Raw genomic sequence first — 13,108 nt, 5'->3', positions numbered from 1 at the left:
CACAGCCACGCAGGATCTGAGCCGTGTCTGCGACCTACACCACAGCTCACGTAACATCAGATCCTTAACCCACTAAGCAAGGCCAGGGATCAAACCTGCAACTTCACAGTTCCTAGTTGGATTCGTTAACCACTGAGCCACAATGGGAACTCCTAAGCACAGAATTTTTTTTAATATTATCTTCAAAAGAAGAATATAATACAAGCATTTTTTTTTTTAATATGGAAGAAGGATCAAAGGGGGAAAATGATTTTACTCACTGGATTATCGGTTCCTACATCAATACACACAGGCAGACATCTATCAGGCCGTATTCCTGCACAAGCTGTATACAAACATAGTTTTCCTACTGGAATTCCCATTCCATAGACACCCAGATCTCCAAGACCCAGAATTCTCTCTCCATCAGTCACCACAACAGCCTTAATCACAAAAAAAAGTATAAATTAAAAGTTGTCCAAAATGGAGCACTAAAGAAAAGCATTTAAAAATTATCTTCATCACAAAATAGCACGTACTATATTATTCCATTCACATGAATACGAAAATCTACAGAGAAAGAAAGTAAATTAGTGGTTGTTTAGGGATAGAGAGGAGTGACTCCTGGGGATACAGGGCTTTTGTAGTGGGATGGGGATGAGGAAGTCATGATGAAAATGTTCTAGATTTTATGATGGTTGAACGACTCTGAATATACTACAAGTTAATTTACATTTTAAGCAGGTATGAATTGCATTATTTGTGAATTAAATCTCAGAAAAGCTACTATTAAAAACAAAACAAAAAACCTCAAAAAGATTTCCTTCACATATTTTTACTCACGCTTAAAAGTAAAATTGTTTAACTGACTTTCAAAGGAAACCCATGAAGAATACTTAAAATTCTAAGATTTCTAGAGTCTAGATATAAAAAGGAGAATGAACTAGATTTGATTTCCCGCTGTCTTTGGTTTAGGAATAGAATGCTTCTGATTAGAGGATCAACTTGAGTGTGTTCACAATGACTAAAAAGGGGAGAGATGAATAAACTTTTGATAGAAATTAACCCTAAGAGAAAAACAGTTTAAAAATAACATGCTACTCCAAATAATAACTGAACCCAAAGAAGAAAAACCTTAGCAATGGTGAAAAAAACCCAAAATAAAAAAAATATACGTATGTACAAGTTTTTAAGAGGATACTGTGAATTTAATTATCTGACCGATTTTTTCCTAGATTATTAGAACTAATGGTAATTCATCAGACTATTTTGTTGAAGACATGTAATAAAGGCAAGTAAGATTACTGCTTATAATAAACACTAAAGCCTACCAAAAGATCTTAAACAAGTCATTAGTTTTTGTTTTATGAACGACAGCCAGATTAACAAATGTTTATATATGTTAAATTTGAAATGCTAAATAAGAGTTTTTATACTTGCTTAAGGATCTAAATTGATTTTAGATTTAGAAGGAAAAGACAATGAATCCTTTCCATCGCCCCCCCAGAATAAAAAAATATATATAGCATTTTAATGTATTTTCTTTATATATAATAATATTAATTGTTATTACCATTATTTTTTGCTTTTTAGGGCCGCACCTGCGGCATATGGAAGTTCCCAGGCTAGGGGCTGAATCAGAGCTACAGCGGCCGGCTGTATGTGGGATCCAAGCTATGTCTGTGACCTATACCACAGCTCACGGCAACGCCGGATCCCTGACCCAATGAGTAAGGCCAGGGATTGAACCTGTATCGTAATGGACACTAGTCAGATTTGCTTCCACTGTGCCACAATGGGAACTCCTAGAATACTAGTTGAAATAGAAAAGGAATATAGAGGAGGCAAGCGATACCAGTGGTACTGAAGTGAGCATGCTCACCTTACTAGCTCCAATTGCTTTCCAGGTCAAACTATACAAGACATTTTGTCATTATTACTGTCTTGATTTCCTTGGAGCACTAAATCTGCATGTATGTAAGTACAAAATAAATCAGAGCAACAATGAAAAAAACTATTCTTGGTTAATTTAGAGGTAACTTACATAGAAAGAAAAAACATTGTGAAAGGAAGGTTATGCTCTTAGTACCTTAACATGATTTTCTGGCCAGTTATCCACAATTGATCTAACATGACCTCTGTCTGAGATTGAAATAAATAATCCCCTGCAACAGAACAAAAACACCTTTGCATTTCACAACAGTTTTTGGTTTTTTTCTAAGTTTTTGTTCATAACTGGAATATTTAGATATTTTAATAAAACGTAAAGACTGTAATTTCCAAGCAGATTTAGCTAAGTCACACCGGTTTATTTTCAAATATATTCAACCACTTCAAACACTGTTCATGTAGTAGCTACAACAAAGATTATTATTAAATGATGTGACCATTTTACCAAAGAAGAAATATATCCACATCTGTTGTTCAAATAAACTCAATATACCTCCAGAAAAAAGCAGTATAAAGATAAACCACCAATGCAGGAAAGCATGATAAGCCTAAGTAAACTACTGTTAAAACTCACTGAAACTGAAAATCTGAAATCTGAAGGAGCAGGTAGGGACAGAAGAAAACTATAGCAACTTCACATAAAAATACATCCTTGAAGTGCTAGGAAAAAATGAAAAGTTGTATTAAACATAGTATACTGTTATCCATCGAGATAATTCAGATTTCAAAAAAGGACTAGGGGAAGGAAAGGAAAGAAGAGAGGGAAGAAAGAAACATAGGTTCTAGGAAACAGGTCAGATAGAGATGAGGGCCAAGAGGCAGGCCTTCAGTGCCTTCAAACTGATTCTTAACTTTCTCACTGATATCTTAACTTGGCATTACTATCCCATCTCAAATCAGTTTAAACAACTTCTTGACCACAGCTGCACAGCAGAATCATCTGACGAGCTTTTTAAAAATGCCAGGGTCCTACCCCCAGAGATTCTGATTGAACTGACCTGGAGTTCAGATCAACTAACCAAGACTTACCATCTTCTATGTAAAAAACAAGACAAACAAAAAACCACTGCCACTGCATAAATGATACACAGTATCTGCCGTCATTCAAAATCTCTTTACGTTTTACAAGAGTTCTCAACTCTGCACATCAGAATCACATCTGGGACTTTTACGAAATAGCAACACATGGGTTCAACTCTAGACTGACTGAATCAATCTCTGTGGTTGGGGCCCAGGCATCAGTATCTTTTTGTTTCCCTCTGTCCTTTAATCTGAGTTGAGAAACACACTTCTAAGTGAAAATGAAACTACAGAAGAGCTGATCAGCTGGGTTATATCACAGAAATGTTTACACACATTAACTGATGGCAGCACATAGGGTAGAATAGACAGTGTTCTCAAAGTGTCTTCAGGGGAATACCTGCAACACCATCACCGACGGTGTTCATTAAAATCCGGACCTCCAGACCTTTCTTTTTTTCATCAGAATCTTGGGAATAGGAAGGAGAGGAAAGTTGGCAAGGATCAACATTTTAAGTAAGTCCCACAGGTGTGTCATATGCACATTAAAGTTTGAAAGCCACTAGACTAGATCAGAGGAGACTGAAGAGAAATGCTATTATTACACAGTGTTAAAATTTCTACTTTTGAATCAGTATGTAAGTAGAACACGGGAAAGCTATAAGGATTGAGGAAAATGACAACAGGTTAGAGTGACAAGAAAACTCAAAATAAGTAAAAATAGCAATTATACAATGCCTATAAGTTTACAAAGAACCACATCAGTTTCCTCATCTGACCTTCTCAGAAGATCTTTAAAAGGTACAGGTATCCCTACTTTATGATAAACAGATTCAGAGGGATAAAGTTACTTATTCAGAGACTTCAGCCAATGCTCACTGCAGTACTCTTTCCACTTAAAATATCTGGAGGTGCTTAAACTCTTTGAAATTAAAATTTGTGTAAGTTCATAAAAAAGAACAGAAAATAGAATTAAAGCTGATAAAAATAATAATCTTATCTGGCCAGATTATGAGAAAGTGTTATGATTATTCTGGAGAATATGCCACCAAAATTAAGAACATCTTTTTTTTGGCACAAAAATGCACAATTCCTCTAATAATCAAAATATCTTAAAGAAGGTTAGGAATAAATGATGCTATTTCCATAAAATAAAAGATATGAAAATGTTAGATTTTTATTAATCCCTTTTTTGCCCAAATTACACTTTGTGAGGTAATAAATGTGGTTAGACTGCAACACATAAAACAGAAATGTAATAAGTGTTATGAAGTGTTTTTTTTCCTACACAATAGTCATTTGCAAATATATTTTTTAAAAGAAGCCTTACTTGGGTCTTCTAAAGATGTGTCCATACTGGGAACAGGCAAGACCAACTGTTGGTGTATATACAATTGGCATTAGAGTTTCAATATCATCTTGCAGTATTCTATAAAACAACTTCTCATTTCTTTCTTGAATTCCCATTATATAGATGTATCTGAAATTAAGCACAGTAAATAATGTCTACATCAGCCAGCATTACATTGAAGATTTTGGCTTTTGACATTAAATAAAAATGTCTAAAATTGAGGACTCCTTCCCCCTGGAAAACAAAACCCTATGTTATCATTACGTAATACCTAGGACTAAAAATTAACAAAAATATAAAAATGTACTTATGGGAGTTCCCATCATGGCTCAGTGGTAATGAACCTGACTAGTATCCATGAGGATGTGGATTTGATCCCTGGCTTCACTTAGTGGGTTACGGATCCGGCATTGCTGTGAGCTATGGTATAGGTCGTGGACGTGGCTAGGATCCCACATGGCTGTGGCTGTGGTGGAGGCTGGCAGCTTCAATTTGACCCTGAGCCTGGGAACTTCCATATGCCATGTGTGCGGCTCTCAAAAGACCAAAAAAAAAAGGACTTAAATGACAGTTAATGATGATGAAAATAATAACAACAGAGGCAACAGCTAACACTAACTGAGACATTACTGTCAGTCAAGCTTTGTACTGGGCACTGGAAATGCAAAAATTCCCTAAGGCCCCAACCTTAAGGAGCTAATCCTCAAGGTGACCAACAACAAAAACAAAGAAACAAAATAAAATGGCATTCATTCAAATATTTACTAAATATTATGTGCCAGGCACCATTCTCAACTCCAGGGATTTAAGAAGTGACCCCTGTCCTCATGGAGTTTATAATACAGGAGGCTTACAGGCATTTTAAGGTCTATACAGAGTACAGAGGTAGCACAAAGGAGGCAATGAGCAGTTCATATAAATATATAAATAACAGCTTTTAAAGAATAAAGTTTAGAAAATAAGGAGATGTCGGCCTTAATAACCAGTAATCATCTTCATTTAAGTATGTCTAAAACTGACTCACTGTCTATTCTCCATATTTGTTTCTCCTCCTGTTATCATCTGACCAAATGGGACTCCACCCAGAGTCCATTCTTGATTTCTTCCCCTCCCACACTCCCCCACCCCAATCTAATAAATCAACAAGTCCTACAGAGCCTACCTGCTAAGTATCTTTCAATTATTTGTTTCCTCCCTCCATTCCCACCCAGTCCAAGCTGTCATCACTTCTCATATGGGCTACCTCAATAACTTTCTAACTAGTCTTAACACATACAATCTTTGTTCTCCTTCTCCAATCTATTCTTCTCTTAAAAACACACCTCTGATCATTTCTGTTCTCCTTGAATGGCTTCCAGATGCTAGTTTAATAGACTTAAAGCTCCTAAAATAGTTAACTAGACCTCTCTGCTTTCTTTCCAGCCTCATCTTCATAGTTAACTCACTTCATATTCATTTACAAATGCAGTACAACTCTTACCTCAGAGTAACTACATATGATGATGTGCCCTTTGCCTGGAACACCCTCTCTCCACGTATAGTCCTCTACTCCTGCTCCCTGAAAGCAGCTCAGGTGTCACACTCCCTGGGCTCCTTTTCTGTCCATTTCCCTCCCCCACCACATATATATACACTTAGGTTTTCCTGTTTTCATGTCCCATAACATCCTACTATTCCCTCTTCTGTAACTCTCACTCCAGTTCTTAACTTTGTCTTCCCTCCATGATAGTGAGTTAGAGACTAACACCTTATAACACTTCTCTATTTCCAGGAACTAGCAAAGTGTGCGGAATTGGTGTACAAATATTTGGTGACTAAATAAGGAAAAGTGATTCATTTAGAAGAGGAATAATATTTTCTATATGGCTACCACGGGCAGAAATATCAACAGGTAGAAATTAAAGGAAAGGAAATATCACCTCAACATAGGGAAGAAAACTAACAACTGGGTTATTAAGACTTTGTAGGTTTGTGAAATAGACAGCAGAATGTTAAGAACAGATGACCTATCAGGAATATGACAGAGGGAAGGTGTGGGGTTCCTAGACCTTCCTCCTGTCATCACTTTTGCTCTCTCCCTCATGTTATTACTTTTACTCTTCCCTCATGTCATCACACCGGACCTCGTCCTCACCTAGGATTCTTACAGCTCAAAAATCTGGCCATTATTTCATTCCCTGATCACAATGCTGTACCCTTTGGCTAGCTGTACAACCACCTCACAGTTCTCCAGGTGTCTCTAGGTCCTTGATTTCTTCCTTTTCTCCCATTCTATTAGCATATTTCTGACCCCTCTTCTTTCCCCATCCTGGATCCTATGATCAAGTCTCTCTGAACAAATCTCTCACCATTGTTACCATTTAGGAGTGCCCATATAGCTTGATCACTGCATTGCCCTTCCACAGTGTCTGCCTTTTCCCTCCTTGAACTCCATAAAAGCCAGGGCTGGAAGTTTTCATTTTTGTAGCTCCAGAGCTTAGAACAATGCCTAGCACATGAGAGCCCTGAACAAATAACAGCTGAATGAACTGAAGTAGCATCTTCGCCAGCCCAGCAAACTCAATCAATGTTACATTTCACCTTTCCTGTGGAAAAATAGCACTGCTGTGCAGAATAGCATCAATACAAATAAGATCATGCTACTATGTATTCAGGGCCTACTTTCATGCCTTTAACCTGTTCTTCTTCATCTTATGGCTAAATGCCTCTTCGAAACATTTATCACTCTCCTGCACCAAATCTATTCAACCTTAGCCCTTTTAAATCTTAGCCACGACCTCCACATTCTATAGCATAAAGAAAATCAAGGTCATCTGGTGATCTTGTGTGATGAGATCTTACAACCTCTGCTCCATCACCTGTATAGTTTACCCTTATTTATACCTGTATTTATCTTCTTTGCTCTTGCCTCAGAGAATAAGCTGTTCTTATTTCTTGTTCAAGGCCAGCCTCTGTACCTCTGCATTTGACCCTATGCCCTTTTCTTTCTCCAAGATCAATTATCCTTTATCCTGGGGACATTCCTCATAGCTATGAATGCACTCAATTTCCTTCCAGTCTGGAATACACCCCTTAAACACAAGTCCTACTTTACTTACTGTTCAACATCTTCCCTCCCCCTCTTATCTAAACATCCTGGTGCATTTCCCTCCCCGTCATTCATTTCAACCTACTGCAATCTCCCTTTTGCCCCATAATGTCAAAGAAACCACTCTCACTACTAACCAATATCCAATAATCCCCAATATTTTACAAAGCCAATAAATATTTTTTAATCCTATAGTCAGACTGATCCCTCTACCCAGAAGGCCCTGCCCTTCTTTCTCATTTTGCCTGCTCCCTGTAACATACTGTTTCAAATTCAGCTCAGGCATCACTTCCTCCAGGAAGTAACTCCCCAAGCTGGGTCTGGTGCCCCTCTTCATGATTCCAGAATGTATTCTGCATGTCCTTTTCACTCACTGTTCTGTACACTGTAGCTCAGACTACAACAAGAGTCATAATACAATGACTGATGAGCTCCTAGAATCTAGGCAGGCTGTGAATTACTGGGAAGGCCATACATTCTATTTTGCCTAAGACAGCTTCAGTTACTTTTTTACTCCCCAAAGTGTCCTGGACTGGATGATATATTATATGATCACCCTATCTATTATCCGTTTTATATCCTTAGTGGCTAGCAATGGCACACAAAAAGTAGGCAATCAATAAAAGCTGTTATGGGTAAAAACTGGATGATGCCTCTGCTTCTAACATCCGATTCTGTGATTTTAGTCATAAAAAATTGATTTCTGGAGTTCCCGTTGTGGCTCAGCAGGTTAAGAACCCAACATAGTGTCCATGAGGATATGGGTTTCATCCCTGGCCTTACTCAGTGGGTTAAGAATTCAGTGTTGCCCTAAGCTGCAGTGTAAGCTGGTAGCTAAAGCTCCAATTCAAACCCTAAGCCTGGGAACTTCCATATGCTGCGGGAGCAGCTCAAAGAAAAAAAAAAAAAAAAGAAAGAAAAAAAAAAAAAAAACCCCAAAAACTAAACACCTAATCAACTCTTACTTTTCCAAAGGGCCATTCAGCTTTTTCACGTTTCTATGGAATCGTAAAGCTTGAATATCTTGTGTCTCTATTTTGGGAGGGAGAAGTCCTTGAAGACCCAGCATTTGTCGTTCCTGTAATGTAAATGCCATTCCCTGAAAAGGAAAAATAAAAGGATTAAAAATTATTACTTATGAGGACAGCAGTGGTGTTGACTTACCAAATGTAATTTAAACATAAACTTAAAAAGATCAACAAGATATTTTTGCACAAACTTTCAAAAATTTATAAGATTTATCATACTAGTATTGGTGAGGGTATGGTAAAAGGATTACTCTCACATACTGTTACTGGGGATATAAACCAGTTTAGGCTTTTTGAAGACAATTTTAACATCAGATTTTTAAAATGCATATAATTTATTTTTTAATTGATTTATAATATTAGCTTCAGGTGTACAACAATGATTCAATATATTTATAGATTAAACTCCATTTAAAATGATTATAAAATAATGGCTATATTTCTCTGTCTTTGTGGTTTATTTATTCTATATAAAATAGTTTGTACCTCTTAATCATCTACCCTTATCATTCCCCTTCCCTGTCTCCCTCTCCTCAATGTTAACCACTAGTTTGTTCTCTATTATCTGTGAGTCTGTTTCTATTTCATTATATCCATTTATGTTTTATTTTTCAGATTCCACATGTAAGTGATATTATACAGCATTTGTCTTTGACTTCTTTCCCTACTAAGCATTAATACTCTCTAGGTCCACCCATATTGGTGCAAATGGCAGAATTTCAGTCTTGTTTATGGCTGAGTGATATTCCATTGTGTATTTATACACTGTGCCTTCTTTACCCATTCATCTGGGACACTTAGGTCACTTCCCTATCTTGAATGTGCATACTTACTTCTACTTAGTTATCTTTGAGAAATATTCATATATAAAGAGGCATACATGAAGAGATTAATTGTAGCACTGTTTCTAGTTCTCTTGTCCAATACAAACTAAAAGTTCATCAATTGTGGAAGCATAAGGAACCTGTGGTATTCCATACAAACAGTTATACATTTCTAAGGGTGTAGTAGAAAGATCTCCCAGACACACAGGAAAAAAAATCAAGTTGAAAATCAAAACAAAGTGTTAATTGCTATGTTTAGAAAACTCCCATAAAGTTCATATAATACACAAATGCATGCATGTATTAAAAATGAAATCAGGAATTCCTGCCATGGCACAGTGGGTTCAGATTTCGACCGCAGCAGCTCAGGTTGATGCAGAGGTGGGTGGGTTTGATCCCCAGCCCAGTGCAGTAGATTAAAGGATCTGGCCTTGGAAAAGCTGCAGCATAAGTTGCAGCTGTGGCTTGGATTCAACCCCTGGAACTTTCGTATGCCATGGGTGTGGCCATAAAATTAAAAAAAAAAAAAGAAAGAAAGAAAGAAAGAAAGAAATCAACAGAATACACTCTGAAAGAACACAAACCAAACCAAGAGGCTACCCTTACTAGAAAAGAGTGAGGCTGAAAAGAAGGGGGAAGAAATGATACTTAAGAAAAAATTAACTGGGGTTTCTGTTGTGGCTCAGTGGTAATGAACCCAACTAGTATCTATGAGGATGTGGGTTCAATCCCTGGCCCCACTCAGTGGGTTAAGGATCCAGTGTTGCCATGAACTGCAGTGTAGGTTGCAGACATGGCTCGGATCTAACATTGCTGTGGCTGTGGTATAGGCTGGCAACTGCAGCTCTGACTTGACCCCTAGCCTGGGAACTTCCATATGCTACAGGTTCGGGCCTAAAAAGAAAAAAAAAAAAAAAGAAAAAGAAAAAGAAAAAGAAAAAAATTAACCCATGTAATAAACTTTTATAATTTCTGGTATTCAGCTATGGGTTAAATAATTTGTATCAAAATTATGTCAGTAAAAATGCCAGAGTAAGGACTTCGAAAAATAAGTAACTTACTTCCAAAAGTAAGAACCCTGGCCAGATGATCAGAATCAACTTTTAAAGAATACTGTAAATTAACCAAAGGCTTCAGCAATTGTGGAGCATTTATTCAGGAAAACCTGCTGGATTTCAGTAAGAACAGCAAGCTTCATGGCATTTTTAACTTGCCTTATTCCTATTTTCTCCTCCCCAGCTCAACAGCAACCTTGAAAACAACAATCACTGTGAAACAATCACTTTGAAAATTAGAGCCTAGCAGTCACCAGAGAAGGTAGGAGGAGTTGGAGATTCTTCTAAAGCCCCACTTGCAGGCAACTGTCATTATTTGACCTGGAAGATCCCACTTGCTAGTCTGTCTTTATTTGACCTGCCTTAGAGCTCAGGAATTGTGAACAGCCTTTCCCCAAGAAGACCTTAATAAAGGCAATTATTTAACACAGCAGCTCTCCAAGGCAGATGGGACAAACAACAGGCTAACCAAAAAGCTGAAAAGGAAAAGGTGAGAAACGAGATGCCCATGGAGGGCTTTGAAAAACCAGGATATATTCCTGAGAATCCAGAAGGTCATATGCACAGCTGTAGGTATGTCGAAGAAAGACTTGAGAAAGCCCTAAGCTCCCACCTCTGGCTAACCTTGAGGCTGTTAGCAGGAAGTGAGGCTTGATGTGTAGCTGTCAACTGCCTGAGTACTGAAGGCACACCCCAAAAGGTACACAGAGCCCTTTGGCAAAGAATGGGAGACCTATGGTTCTAGGTATTTTAGGTTTCCATCTAATCATTAGCTGATCACAAAGCTCACAAAGCTGAGACTTCCATGGATATGTACAACAAAAATAATGAATTGGTTGAGAAACAGCACTAAATAGACAATTGCAATATAACAAACCCTGGGAGCAATGAATATCTGGTTTCAAGGGCAGCCACATTATTTAAAACGTTTTGTTTTCAGAGTTCCTGCTGCGGCAAAGTGGGTTAAGAATCTGACTGCAGTGGCTCAGGTCACTGTGGAGGTGCAGGTTCAATCCCCAGCCTGGTGCACTGGGTTAACAAATCTAGCATTGCTGCACCTGCAGCGCATGTTGCACCTTAGGCTCAGATTCAATCTCTGGCCTGGGAACTTCCCTATGTCATGGGTGTGGTTAAAAAAAAATAACCAAAAATAAAAAGTCTAGTTTTCAACAGAAAATCATAAGGCATGCAAAAAAACAAACAAAACCACACAAAGTCTGACTCATACATAGGAAAAAGGGCTATTAACTGAAATCATCCTTGGGGAAGCTCAAACTCTGTACTTACTAGATAACGACTTTAGTTATTCCAGGAAAGGGATAAATCAGGAATTTGGGATTAACACACTACTATATATAAAACAGATAAACAATAAGGACCTACTATATAGCACAAGGAACTATATTCAATATCTCATAATAGGCTATAATGGAAAAAATCTGAAAAATAATATATATCTGTGTGTATATATATTCTTTACATATACATAAACTGAATCACTTTGCTGTTCATCTGAAATACTGTAAATCAACTATACTTCTATTTTAAAAAGAAAAAAATTATTCTAAATATATTCAAAGAACTAAAGCACACCATTGTCTAACAAACTAAAAGTATGAGAATGACATTCCACTAAATAGAGAAATGTCAATAAATAGAGAAACTATAAAAAGTAACCAAATAGAAATTCTGGAATTCAAACTAAACAATTGAAATTTAAAATTCACCAAAGGGGCTCAATGGCAGAGTCCAGTGGTGAAAGAAAAAAAAAAATCATCAGATTTAAAAGATGGGTCAGCTGAGATAATCCAGCTTGAGAAACAGAAAGGAAAAATAAAGAATTAATATGAACAGACCTAAGAGATAGCATCAGGAATGCCAACATATGCATAACAGGAGTCCCAGTGGTGGGAAGAGAAAAGGATAAAGAATATTTGAAAAAAATAATGGCTAAAAACTTTCCAAATTTGATGAGAAGCATTATTCTACACACAAGCTCAATAGCTCTAATCAAGAAAGACCTGAAGCTTTGAAGAGCTCTACCCCTAGACATATCATAATCAAACTGTCAAAAGCCAAAGACAAAAGGAGAACTCTGAGAGCAAAGAGAAGTGACTCATCACACAGAGGGGATCCTTAAAAAGAGTAACAACTAATTTCTTATCATAAACCATGGAGGCCATGCTCCAAACAGTGCTCAAAGAAAAATAAACTGCCAACCAAGAACTTCTAAATACTACAAAACTATTCCTCAAAAATGGAGAAATTAAGACATTCCCAGATAAACAAAAACAGAGAATTCATAGCTAGCAGACATGTCTCACAAGAAATACTAGAGGAAGTTCTTCAGGCCTAAGTGAGAGACACTAGACAGTAACAACTCTACACAAAGAAATAACATGGATAAGATGACTACATAATATAAAAGACAGTATAAATGTAGTTTTCTGTAGCTCTTCTCCTTGATTTTAAAGACAGTTTTACAAAGCAATCATTATAAATCTATGTTGATAGCCACACAATGTATAAAATGTAACCTGAATGACAAATCAGCACAAAGGAGGAAACAGACCTTTTCACGAGCAAAGTTTTGGTATGCTATTTAAATTGGTAACCAACTGAACTAGATTGTTATAAAGATGGTAATTGTGATCCCCAGGGGAAAACCACAAGAAAATAACTCAGAAATAGGCAGTAAAAAACAAGGTAATTTAAAATGGTATAAAAAATATTTAACACAAATGAAGGGAACAGTGGTGGAAAGTGGAACAAAAACAACATAAGACGTTTAAAACAAATAGCAAATAGACATA

At 37.0% G+C, this 13,108-nt stretch overlaps 2 protein-coding genes across 5 annotated transcripts in view; both read right to left on the bottom strand.

Moving 5' to 3' along the window:
• SMAD4 (SMAD family member 4) overlaps positions 1-13,108 on the bottom strand; it is a 651,075-nt gene that overhangs the window by 181,867 nt on the left and 456,100 nt on the right. The gene's annotated exons all lie outside the window — the stretch shown is intronic.
• The window catches only part of ME2 (malic enzyme 2), a 56,010-nt gene that overhangs the window by 29,563 nt on the left and 13,339 nt on the right, over positions 1-13,108 (bottom strand). For 2 of the 4 annotated variants that reach the window (XM_021093292.2, XM_021093285.2), the window contains exons 3-6: positions 8,354-8,487; positions 4,280-4,429; positions 2,069-2,144; positions 261-422 (exon numbers count right to left, since the gene is read on the bottom strand). In XM_021093292.2, coding sequence (XP_020948951.1) covers positions 261-422; positions 2,069-2,144; positions 4,280-4,429; positions 8,354-8,487 — 522 coding nt within the window. The remainder of the gene's footprint in view (positions 1-260; positions 423-2,068; positions 2,145-4,279; positions 4,430-8,353; positions 8,488-13,108) is intronic. The other 2 variants (XM_084966189.1, XM_084966200.1) reach the window with 1 other exon arrangement.

This window comes from Sus scrofa, chromosome 1 (assembly GCF_054392235.1).
Source record: "Sus scrofa isolate SSC_HxYL_T2T_F1_AM1 chromosome 1, Sscrofa_HxYL_maternal_Yorkshire_Landrace_v2.0, whole genome shotgun sequence".
Classification (NCBI taxonomy): domain Eukaryota; kingdom Metazoa; phylum Chordata; class Mammalia; order Artiodactyla; family Suidae; genus Sus; species Sus scrofa.
Note: the sequence above shows the minus strand (reverse complement) of the source record. Positions and strands in the feature narration are given on the sequence as shown.